This window comes from Euphorbia lathyris, chromosome 1, assembly GCF_963576675.1.
Source record: "Euphorbia lathyris chromosome 1, ddEupLath1.1, whole genome shotgun sequence".
NCBI lineage: Eukaryota > Viridiplantae > Streptophyta > Magnoliopsida > Malpighiales > Euphorbiaceae > Euphorbia > Euphorbia lathyris.
Window position 1 is genome coordinate 43,208,656 of NC_088910.1, and position 12,607 is coordinate 43,221,262.

The window sequence follows — 12,607 nt, forward strand, 5'->3', positions numbered from 1 at the left end:
TGGCGGCTGCTGGTCATGAGGGGATGTTGGGCGTCACGATCTTTTCTTATCCTCCTGATTATCTTTCTTCTCTTCTTTTTGAAGATGTGGTGGGGTTAGCTTCCCTAAACTAATCGCAGACTAGGTTTTTGTTTTTTGTTTTTTCTTTTCCTGTTCTTAAAAAAAAAAAAAAAAAAAACATATGTTTATAGGTATAATCACACGAATTTAAACAAAATTTAGGAAAATGATTTTCTTTTTCTTTTTAGCAATTCTAAGATGTTAACTTTAAAATTCCGGGCTAGAATAGTAAGTCCATATTATTAATGCAGAAAAAAACACGAATCGTCCTCACCTCCTTCTCTTCCCTTCCTTTCCCCGTCTATCTGCGATCTAAAGAACAATTACACTGATTCGCTGCTGCTATCGGCACGGATCTATTCCCTTCTCGGAGATCATTCAAAACCCGTGACAGCTTTATCCCATTTATCTTTTCATCAATTTCGGCCAATCTCCCAAATATATTTTCCTTCCTTCTCTAGGGTTTCAAATTGCACAACACTCTCACAAGAAAATTATATCTTCTTCAGGCATGTATTCTACACAGATTTATTGAGCTTGTTTGTTATCTTTTTGCTTTGTTTGTTTGCGGAGAGAACGTGGTAGAAAAAAACCCCGAATAGGGACGAGATATGTTCGGATTTTTCCGTAACTGTAACTTATACACTGCGATTATACGGCTTTCTTGTTTTTATAGTATTATTGTTATTGATTCGGTTCTTGTCTTCTTTGATGTGATTCGGGAATTTTTTGTATAGTACGATTTGATCTTTGAAGGGTTCTGGACAGAGTTGTTCCATTGATATTTCCCGTTCTTTTTTTACTGCTTTGTATGTTGGCGTGTATTTTCGTGCACGCAACTTATTCTGAACTGGAATAAGTTTTGAGAAAATTTTCTCCTTGTTTTGGTGGTTGATTTCATGCATTAGATATTGGATAAACTATAGAGTTCCTGAGCATCCTGACATAGTTATAAGTGTATTTTGGAAGAGTGTTGATGTGAAGATTTTATTACTAGTCTTTAACGTGGATGTGAGGGACAAAGAGAGATCAATGAATTGTTCATTAAACCATTGAAGGAGAATGAGCTTTTCTGGACGTATCTTATGCTTATTAAACTGAGTTCAATTTTTTTTCTTTGTGGTGACTATGATACGGGATAAAGTACTGGAGTTAGTAGTTATAATTCTTTTTGATAGATTAATCAAATATGTAGAGGATTGGTATGCATTGGAAGATAATAACTGATAGCTTTTAAACTGAAGTCAATTGCTGGTCATTTGCTGCTACATGTTGAATGAGCCGCTGCATCTTTTCCCCAAATTATATCCTTTACAAAAATTAAGGGGAAAGACAATGGATGATGAGACTGGACTTGAGGCAATGAAAATTTAGGAGGACAAAATCTTTGTCGAATTTGGTGGAATACATAGGAATTGGCAAGAGTTGATGAATGGAAACTTGGGACTGTTCTCTTGGTTTTTGAATGATTATTGGGGTTGGTTGAAGTAGTTTAGAAAAGTGTTAAAATAATTTGAGAATACTATTAGTTGGGTTCTTCAGTAAGTATTTTCCATTACTTTTCCCGAAAACGTAGTAGCATCTATAGAAAGACTGCTATTTATTATAATCTAACTGTGACTTTGCCCTTTTAAGTTCATTGACATGAGTGATTTTGTTGATGATAGACTCTGAAGCTCTTGTTAAGCTTGCTTTTTTTCTTTTTTATTTTCCCTTTATATATTTAAAGGATATATGTCCTTATCTTTGCTATGGATGTTATGCAATTTGTATAAATGCATATTTGTATGTGGTAATGCTATACTATTTTATAGCTCATGCAATGGACCAAAGAAAATTTCATTTATTAGTCACTAACCATGAGTATCTGCAGCTCAATTACTTTTGTTTTTTTACCTGTTCACTAATTTTAAAAGCATTGTGATGTTGTGACATGTTTGCTAATTTACAATGCATCGATTGCACATTTACCTGGTCCGAGGCACATGAAGCCAAATGCAGATTGTGCACACGCTATACAAGGCTTGTGTTGTGAATATACCACTAGTTTTTGGGTTTTCCGCGAAGCCCAATATTCAGTGTTCCTTTTTCTCTTCCCTTTAAAGTGAAACAAATTAGTTGATTGATTCTTGTTGGACCTATAGCAAATTCTTGCTGGGTTTTCATCTGTATGATTGTATCAATCTGATCAGACTTTGGAAATCTTCCTTATTCATATTTGATAAGTTTCAAATATTTGAAATTCTACAAAAGTTATTTGTTACTTTGTAGAGATTCATTTTTGTTATTATTTTCTGTTTCTTTTCTCGTGTTTCTTTAACTCCATTGCATGATAGAATGCTATTTGTTTTATCTTGTCAGGTTCTATCAAATTCTTTTGAATGTCCTTGCTACCACAAGCGAATTATGAGTTCAAGTATGTTGAGCGGAGAGAGGAGGTATGCAATTAATCTTGTATTTTTCTTGTTCCTTAAAGCTCCACACTGTTTTTAGTATCAACTAGTATTTTAGTAGCTTTGGTATTAGTTGAACAGTGGACCAGCTAGAGTGCAAAATTTATATGATTCTTGAAGCTGAAAAAAGGGGCACAATCAATCATATCTCTTAGGATTTTGTGGTGAATCAGAGAAGTTGAAGTTTTCCAAAGCCTATTCAATGTTGGATACCAGATATAATAATTGCTTACCTAACCTATCCTAACTTTAACCATTAAGCTTGAATTTTTGTCAAATTAATATTTGTGGGAGACCAGCAAGTTAAATGGAATTGAAAAGGTAATGAATATTTATGGAGTGCCATCTGATGATGACTGGTTGCAGATGGGCTTCTGCAAGAAGAGGCATGACTGTGTTGGGGAAAGTTGCTGTTCCCAAACCTATAAACTTACCAAGCCAAAGGTATTTATTTTGTGCTAAGTGAATTTCGTTCCATTTGATGAGGCACCTGTTCCACCCTAATTGTTTCTTTCTGTTGTTTCAAGGTTAGAAAATCATGGCCTGGATCCCAATGTTGAAATTGTTCCAAAGTGAGAATCTCAGCTGTTTGTCTGGATTTGTCAATCGTTTACATTACATTCTTTTTGAACTTCATAAAATTTCCATGCCGTGACTAGTTTGTTTTAGCTAATAAATGCTTTTTTTTTTGTTTGAATTTTTCTTTTATTGCTTCTCATACAACAGGGGTACCCATAGTTGGGGAAGTAAATCATCTTCTTCCTCGTCAAATGCATGGGGCTCTTCTTCTTTGTCTCCAAATACTGATGGTGGCACTGGCTCACCAACTTATCTCAGTGGACGTCCCTCATCTGGTGGAACTGGCACTAGACCATCAACTGCAGGCAGTGACAGAGGCCATGACCCAATCGGTAATGCATGGGGTTCAAGTTCTAGACCATCATCATCTTCTGGAGTGCTGACATCTAATCAGACATCACAAACAGCATTGCGTCCTCGCAGTGCAGAAACAAGACCTGGTAGCTCTCAGTTATCCCGATTTGCTGAACCTCTATCTGATAACTCAGTGGCATGGGGTGGAAGCGGGACATCGGAAAAATTGGTATGAGTAGTTAAAGGCCGTAGTTTAATCCACCATGTAATGATCAAATCACCATGTAATGATAATGATAGCATATAAATAGTAATGATAATGGAAAGGAAGTGATTGTAATAGTAATGGTAACCCATAATAGCACTTGACTTATTTGTCTGCAAATTCTTCAATTTATAAGTGCATTTTAACACTCTGACTGTTAGCTTTTGCTCTCTTTCTTTTCAACCTTCAAGTGCTTTACTTTTCTGAGACTGATTGCATGTCCTCTTTAATTGTAGATAAAGAAATATATGCGTGTTGTTTTTTCACCCAATACATGTCATTACCACCATAGGTTTTGTTGGGAAAAATCTTATTTATTACATTTTCCCTATAGAAAGAAACACTATTTGCAAGGAACATATTTTCCTCAACCATATCAAAATTACCAATTCTTATATTGGAACAAGTTTGAAAGGTTATTTCAGGTTACCTCTGGTGAAACTTTGTTTAAGTTTATGTTAAAATTGCAACAATCACACTTCCAATTGAGGGTGCCTTTTTGGTTGCAAGTGTTTCTGGATTTTTGTCATGGTTTGTTCTTTCTACACTTCCCCACTTAGCTCTATTTTCTGTATCATGCAGGGGGTGGCATCCTCCAAGAATGATGGATTTTCTCTCAGCACTGGAGATTTTCCATCTCTTGGTTCCGAAAAAGACAATTCTGGAAAGAACACAGACTCTCAAGGTTTTACACTTAATATTTCCTTATAACTTATACTGCTGTCTGATGCTTTGATGTTGGGCTCTTTCTGAGATTGTCATACTGCTTTTGTGATAGCTATATTTGCTCCTGACAGCATCTAGAGAACTTGCAGTTTAGGATTTCCATAATATTTCACAGCTCATTAGTAATATTTATGATGTGGCATATCTTATGTTCTTATTTTCTGGTTTTATTTGGGTAATAATAAAAGGCACGCAGGTGGAACCAGGGAGGGGTATGAAAGACTTATTAATTGGATATTTTTATGAGATGCTGCATGCATTTTTCAATGCATTTTATTTATGCACTATTTATTGCAGATCATGGCTCTCATGGTCGTCCAGGCTCATCTTCTTCTGGAGTAGCATCATTGAAAGAGCATACTGCGGATTCTGCAGGTGTGTGATACTGTATTGTATTTGAGATTTTCCAACCTTAATGCAGTTGCCTTTTTCATGATAATGGTCATTATGGTATGTGTGCATTCTCACTAAAACATGGGTTGATTTGGTGATCAATCTTATGGTTATTTTGGGTTTCAGGTGATGTTTCTGTAAATGTGAATGCTAATTCTGGAGGCGCAGGTTCCTGGAGAAAAGAGAGTTCTATGTATGGTGAAGATGGAGCCAGGCCTAATGTAGAGAAGTGGCATGCTGATCCTCAACCATATCCCAATTCTAATATTCATCAGCATTTTGATTCTTGGCATGGTCCTCCTGTAAATAATCATCCAGGTGGTGTTTGGTATAGAGGACCTCCAGGGGGTCCACCATTTGGATCCCCAATTCCTCCTGGTGGCTTTCCCATGGAACCATTTCCTTATTACCATCCACAGATGCCCCCTCCTTCTCTTGCCAATCCACAGCCTGTTCGTCCACCCAATAATGGACCTAGAGGTTCCCACCTGAAAAATGGAGACATGTACAGGCCACATATGCATGATCCTTATGTTCGCCCGAGCATGCCTCTTAGGCCTGGCTTTTATCCTGGACCTGTGCCTTATGACAATTACTATGGTCCTCCCATGGGCTATTGTAATTCCAATGAACGAGATGTTCCTTTTATGGGAATGGCAATGGGCCCTGCTGCGTATAACAGGTATCCTGGTCAAAATGTCCCTGATCCTGGCAATCCTCTTGTCAGACCTAGTGGACATGGTCCTTGTAGTAACCCAATGGTTTCAGAACAAGTGGAAGTTGTTCATCCTCAAGACACTCGAGGACCATACAAAGTTCTGCTGAAGCAGCATGAGAATTGGGAAGGAAGAGATGAAGAGCAGAAATGGGATGACAATACTAAAACCAATCCTTTGCATTCTCTGAAGGGGGAGCCTCCAAGAAAGTCATCGTGGGAGAATGGATGGAGAAATGATGACAGGATGGATGATGAGATGGATACTAGAAGAATGACACTTGCTGAAGGAACTTCCTGTGAGACTGTTGATAATCGAGCAGTGCCTCTGAAAGTGAAGTCACCTGAAAATATTACTAGTTGGAATTCATCTGATGAAAGTTCAGTTAAGAAGTTTGAACATGTGAATTCAAATTTTCCAGAAGTCTTGGCTCCAAAAGATTCCAGTCTGATTCAGAAAATTGAAGGTTTAAATGCAAAAGCCCGGGCTTGTGATGTTAGACAAGATGTTAAATCTGTTTCCACTAGGGAGGAACAGAAGAAAAAATTGCAAGTTGGGAATGTGATGGCTTGTCACACTACAAATGAAGCTGGTGACGCTGCCTTATCTCATGATAAGGCTTATGGCAGTGGAATTATCAACTTTGCCCCTCATGAAGACCACTTTTCTGTGGCTGATAAGAGTTTTGAATCAACAGTAGTCGGTGGAACAGCTTCTGCCAGGTGGGTTTGTATTTTGCGTGCTTTCTTTTGTGTTATTGCAATGTTTGGAAAAACACTGATGTATAGATACACAGGAAATCAACTCATTGTAGGGCTGATCATCATGGTAAACTGAGATTTAATACCCAAGAGGTTGATGGGTGGCGTAAAAAGACTAATGTTCTAGAGGCACAAACTCCAGCATCTTGCGGTCATAGTGAAATTTCTTATGGGCCAGAAAATAATTTTGAAGTCGCTCAGAATTCTCTGGCACATCCTTCCGGAAAGGATGAAGGTGAGTCCATGCTGCATGTTTCTGATGTAAACGAAAGCCAGGTACAGGTGGGTTTCTTTAACCATTTTCTATTATTGTCTAATTTCATGCATTTGTATTACTACTCATGATTATACTTCATCAGCGAGCTAAAATGAAAGAGTTAGCCAAGCGAATTAAACAAAGAGAAAAGGAAGAAGAGGAACGGACAAGAGATCAGAGAGCAAAGGCTCTTGCAAAATTGGAAGAGTTGAACAGGCGTACACAAGCAGGGGAAAGTGTATCTCAGAAGTTGGAAACTGCTCCTAGTAGTGTGATCCAGAGTAGGCAAGAATCCTTAACTCCTGCCCCTATATCTGGTACTGGAAGTAAAGCTGGAGCACCAAGTTCATCTTTAGGCTCCAACACAAGTGCTGTTGTCCATAATAAGAACTTGGAAACTGTTGCTAGTAGTGCTGTCCAGAATAAGGAAGAACCCTCAATTGCAGCACCACCTACTGTTGTCAGCAAATCAGTGTCTGACTTAGCTCTGGATTCCAACCATAGCATGATTGCACAGAGCAATGAAAGTAATGTGAACAAAGTTGAGAAATCTGCCAGTACTCTAAGCAATGTGTCTGTGGAGACACCAAAGTATGCACACAACGAGTGTGCTGTGGTGCAGGAGCAATCCAGGCCATCCCGACAGGATGGTAATTATGTTGAGACTGTCAGTAGTAACTCAGCACACGCTCATGATGTAAGTACTGCTAAGCACAAGCGTACTGGCTATAGACAAAAGCAGAATAGTTCCATTGAGAAGAATTCTAATGACAAGTCAATTCCTTCCTCTAAGACAGAGGCACCTAAAGGTCATTCTGATATTGCAACTAATGCTACTACATCTTCTGGAAATATTGCTGATGAGATTGCACCAAACTTTGAGACAAATCTGTCTGTCACTACCAGTGTTACTTCTGAGTCTTCAGCACATCATAGGAAGAAGAGGAATGGGAAGAACAGGCAAAAAGTAGATGATGCACCATCTTCACTTCCGCCAAAAGAATCAAAAGATACTGCAGAGGGTTCAGGAGAAAGTGTTAGGCCAAAGACTTCTGAAACAATATTGGTTCCTAGCTCAGTTCAGTCAGTGACCAATTTGAATGATTCAAATCAATCCTTGGAGCTGCACTCGTCGTTAGCTAATGAAGAAGGTCATATCAGGCTAAATAACCAGTGGAAATCTCAGCATCCTCGCAGGATGATGAGAAACCAACAAGGTACAAAATCATCTGACAAGAACCATGGCGCTGATGCTGTTGTCTGGGCTCCTGTGAGATCACATAATAGAGTTGAGGTTTCTGATGAAGTCCCCCAGGATGCTTTAGTTGAGGTGTCCGTGAAGGGTGATCAGTTGGTGCAGAATAATCCAAGGAATAAGAGGGCAGAGATGGAGAGATACGTTCCAAAGCCTGTGGCCAAAGAACTGTCTCATCAGGGTAGTAGTCATCAAGCAGTTGTTCCAAGCAATAAGATCACCTCAGATGAGGTTGTTGAAAGGCATGAATCTGGTGCCGTGGGCGTTGAAAGTTCCCAAACCTCCGCTGTTTCTGCAAAGGTAGGTTCCACCACAGAGTCCAGGAATGGGGACGTTAAACAGAGCAAGCCTGGAAAAGTGCATGGATCATGGCGTCAACGTGGCATGGCTGAGTCAACTACAAATCCACGTAGGAATTTCCAAAAATCATTTGAGGATCAAGAATTCCAGAAAATTGATGAATCTTATGTAAAAGAGCAACCAAGGAGTTCTGATGAATATGCTTCAGATGGTTGGTACATGCCCCACGAGATTCCTGATTCAGCAGGTAATGTTCATGTTTTGAAGGATCAGGGATTGAGTGCTAGAGAGGATCAGGGATTGAGTGCTAGAGGGAAGCGGCATCAGCATAAGAGTCACAAGGGTATGGGATACAATCACAATCATGATGAGAAGAGATCTGTTGGTGCTGACCCTGCAAAGAGTTATATGCAATCAACTGCTCCTGAGCCACGTCAAACAGATTCACCTGTGGCTGCAAAAGAAAATCATGCTGTTGGGGAGCGATCAACATCTCATTGGCAACCTAAAACTCAGTCACTACCATCCACTGATCAACGAGGAAGCCAGACTAACAGAAGTGTAAATGTAGAAGTCTCTGAGGGTGGTAGGGCAAATAAAAAGGAGCCAGCTCGTCAGGGTGGGAGTCCGCTTCTGCCTCGACCAGACAGGGATACTACTTCTGCTAGGTCACATCAGTTTCTCTCTGAAAAGACCAATTTTGAGGAAGCTCCAGATGTTGGGCGTCATCAAGGGCCTAAGAGAGAAAGGAGACCAGTTGGAAGGAGAGGACGTCCTATTAGCCCAGTTGAGTTGAGTTCTCACTCAAATATGGATGTTCGACATGACCAACAAATGTCTGCAGGGTTTCGCAGAAATGGAAATGCAAATAGCCGTTACAGCAGAGAGCATGAATCACATGGAGAATGGAGTGGATCTGGGAAAGATAACAAGCAGTATAATGTACCTGCAGCGTGGGAGAGGCAGAAAAACAATTCGCATTACGAGTACCAGCCGGTGGGCCCCCAAAACAATAAAACAAACAACTTTGAACCTCCAAAAGAGCGTCCTCATAATTCTGGACCAAGATATAGAGAGAGGGGCCAGAGTCAGTCACGGCGTGGAGGTGGCAACTTCAGCAGACGTCAAACTGGTGGTGTTCAAGTAGATGCTGGTTGTGAATAGGGGTTGAAACTGAGAGATAGTGTCAAAAATTAGCCTCCATAAATATTGTGGCTCGATCTCGTATACTTTCAGGTATTCTTTTTATAGGCTGTGATTTAAAATTGTAAATATAAAGTCTAATCAAATGTCAACTGATAGAATGTGCGTTGAGCAGGGATTTGGAGCTGAGCAGTGGCGTGAAGGCCAAAAAAAAGAAAATATTGAGATGGTGGGAGTTACTTGATTTTCGTATAATTTTTTTTGTTTTTGCTAAATGTATCCGATCAGGTTTGAAAATGGTCGCAGCATTTTTGGCTGTGGAACCCTGGATATGTTTTTGAGCAGTGTATTTAGTGATCTTAATTCCTTGGCTCTGACTGACTGGAAAGAATGAAATGGAGAGCAGCCATACTGTTCTGGTTCTTCCCACTTAATATCAGCCTTTATTTCGTTCTTTGTATGTCTTGTGTTTTAGATAGATAGATGTAAACATTAGGTCTTGTCTCTATCTTTATGCATTGATAATACTATCTTAGCTTAGGAAAGAAAGAATTATGCATGTGTTTATCATCTTTATTTGTACAGTATTTCTATGAATTTTGGCTCAGAGTCCTACATTACATATTATAAAGTAAAAACTATAATATGTTGTGGGACTTCTGTCTCAATAATTAGTCAATTTCGTCTCTTAGACATTTATAAATGCTAAATTATAGATCTTGAGAGCTGCCCTGTGCTTGCATATATTTATATTCAGCCGCTCTTATTGGACAAAGGTTTATCGAGTTCTCTACACTATATATAACTATTTAGTTTGGAAGCCTATTAGTAATTTAGTATGAATAGGTTCATCTATACTTTATTATAGGGAGAAGGTCAAAATTGCCCTTATTGTTTTCAGGAAAATGTAGATTTACTCCTAATCTACTATTAAATGATATAAATTTCCTTTTAATGTTTCCAAGAGAGTTTATTTAAGTTTGTTGATAAATTGAAACAATTTTGTTATATTTTAGTAGGTTGGTGTGATTGTGTCAGGAAGACATTAAACATTTTAAAGTATAATTGATGTTTGGAAAGTTCAATGATAGTTAAATAAACATTTTAGCAAGTTGTTTGTAATTGTATTAGGCCATCTTTAATAATACACTCTATTTTATCTACTCTATCTTAATTTTTCTCTACTCTATTTTTAAATATAAAGTTGCTACAGTAAAACTTTTCCAACCATCTACTCTATTTATTTTTTTTTTTGGGTAGAAAAGGAAAGGAAAGCAAAGCAAAACAAGCAACTACACCGGGATTAGCCTAGGAAAGCTAACCCCAATCATATCCTCTAAAAGAAGAGGAGAAAGAGCGATAGGGGGAACGGTAAGGGTAGAAACACCTAACACCCCCTTATGGCCTGCCGCCGCCAAGTGATCTGCAACACGGTTCTGCTCCCGGAAAATGTGGCTGAACTCAAGGATATCAAATGAGGGGCTAAGCCTCTTAATAGCTTTAATAAGGTTGCGGCTATGAAGACCCATGACATGACTACCCAAAATCATATTGATGGCCTCCAAGTTATCTGACTCCACAGAAAGCCTCTTAACACCTAGCCTAATCGCCAGCTGGATCCCAGAGAGAATGCCCCAGAGCTCCGCAGAGAAGGAAGAACCCAAACCCAAATTCTGGGTAAACCTAGAAAGCCAGGCGCCTTCCGCATCCCTAAGAACACCTCCGGCAGCAATCTTACCATTACTGAGGCAGGAACCATCAGTATTCAGCTTCACAACCCCCTCTCTCGGCCTGCTCCAGCTCACGAGGTGGACATCACTACTCGGGGAAGATCTGGCAAGGGACTCACCTTTGAAACTATCAATAATAGAGGAGAGTTTCTTCAAGAAGAACTCAGCTAAGTTAGGCAAAAGCACAGCTTTATTATCAAAAATCTCCTTGTTCCTCCATTTCCACACTTGATGACAGATAATGTCAAAGAAAATGTCCCCATGCTCCATATAAGACAATAACTTTCCCCTAATACCATCTGAGAACCAGTCGTTCACAGAATGAGACATGAAGGAAGAGAAAGTATGATGAGGGAGAATTTTCTTCCAAACCTCTTCACTCTTAGGGCAATCCCTAAGAGCGTGGCACAACGATTCAACATGGCCTCTACATCTACCGCAAGCTCCAGAGGTCGCCAAATGCCTTCTGTATCTATCTGAGTTAATAAGTAATCTGTCTTTAACGCCCAGCCACAGGAAGCTCCTCATGCGGTAGGGGATTTTAAGGGACCAAATGGTCTTCCAAATATCCGAGGGATTATCAGTCCTGTTAAGGGAAAAAGCTTCAAAGGAAGATTTGCAAGAATAGACTCCATTGTTAGTCAGCGCCCAGCAATGCTTATCCATGTCTTCCTCTTGATTACTCACCTTCACTCCTCTAATTCTAAGGAGAGTCTCAAGGTTAAAGAAAGAATCAAATTTAGGCCAAACCCAGTCCCCTTCAGAGTCCACCACATCGGCTAACCTCCAGTTTTGGATATCACTAGGTGGGGGGGAAGTGCACACATCCACTAAAGGTTTATCCCCAATCCAGGTATTAAACCAGAAGCTTATGGACTTACCATTACCCACATCCAGACCAACCCCCGAGCAAAACTCAGCAAAAACGGCGCTAAGCCCTTTCCAGAGGAAGGAACAATTGATAACTCTCTCTTTCGGGCCCGCAAAGATCTTATCTTTTCGATACTTACCACAAAGAAGGCGAACCCAGAGAGAGGAGGGGCATTCCCACATACGCCAAAGGAGTTTCATTAATAAAACTTTATTATTATCCTTAGCTCTCCTAATGCCCAAACCCCCTGAATCTTTGGGCTGACAAACCTCACTCCAAGGCACCAGGTGGATCTTTCTTCCCTCCGCAGCTTCCCCCCACAGGAACCTTCGGTTAATCTTATCAAGATCATTAAGCACAGGATTCGGAAGCTGACAAGCCTGCATGATGTGGTTGGGAGCAGCGGAATTCACAGATTGAATTAAAGTCAGACGGCCAGCGAGGGAGAGAGTCTTGGCTTTCCACATGGCACACCTCGTATTGGCTTTGTCCAAAGTATCTTTAAAAGAAACTTTAGACACTCTCTCACTATGGAGAGGAATCCCCAGATACTTCCCAAGAGAATTAGTAAGAGGAATATCAGACAAATCACTTAATCTTTTACAAATTCTCGGATTCATATTCTTAGAGCACATCATCCTAGATTTCTGGATATTAAGTCTCTGACCAGAGGCCGAACAAAAACAATCCAGAATATCCATAATGACACTCAACTGCTCCTCATTACCTTCAAGAAAGATAAGGACATCGTCCGCAAAGAATAAGTGGGTCACCTGGGGACAGAAACTGTTGATGGCCACCGGGT

At 39.8% G+C, this 12,607-nt stretch overlaps 1 protein-coding gene across 3 annotated transcripts; it reads left to right on the forward strand.

Moving 5' to 3' along the window:
* The first annotated feature begins 292 nt into the window (after positions 1-292).
* Positions 293-9,661, forward strand: LOC136230141 (protein MODIFIER OF SNC1 1). 3 transcript variants are annotated; one of them, XM_066019095.1, is made up of 11 exons: positions 293-569; positions 2,422-2,498; positions 2,880-2,957; positions 3,041-3,085; positions 3,240-3,615; positions 4,234-4,336; positions 4,675-4,752; positions 4,897-6,208; positions 6,283-6,523; positions 6,607-9,294; positions 9,377-9,661. In XM_066019095.1, exons 2-10 carry the CDS (start codon positions 2,467-2,469, stop codon positions 9,220-9,222), a joined length of 4,881 nt encoding a protein of 1,626 aa, XP_065875167.1. In that variant the 5' UTR covers positions 293-569; positions 2,422-2,466; the 3' UTR covers positions 9,223-9,294; positions 9,377-9,661. The 3 variants fall into 3 exon arrangements, with proteins under 3 accessions (XP_065875167.1, XP_065875176.1, XP_065875158.1); XM_066019104.1 differs by having other exon boundaries at positions 6,301-6,529; XM_066019086.1 differs by having other exon boundaries at positions 294-569; positions 6,283-6,529.
* The last annotated feature ends 2,946 nt before the right edge of the window (positions 9,662-12,607 follow it).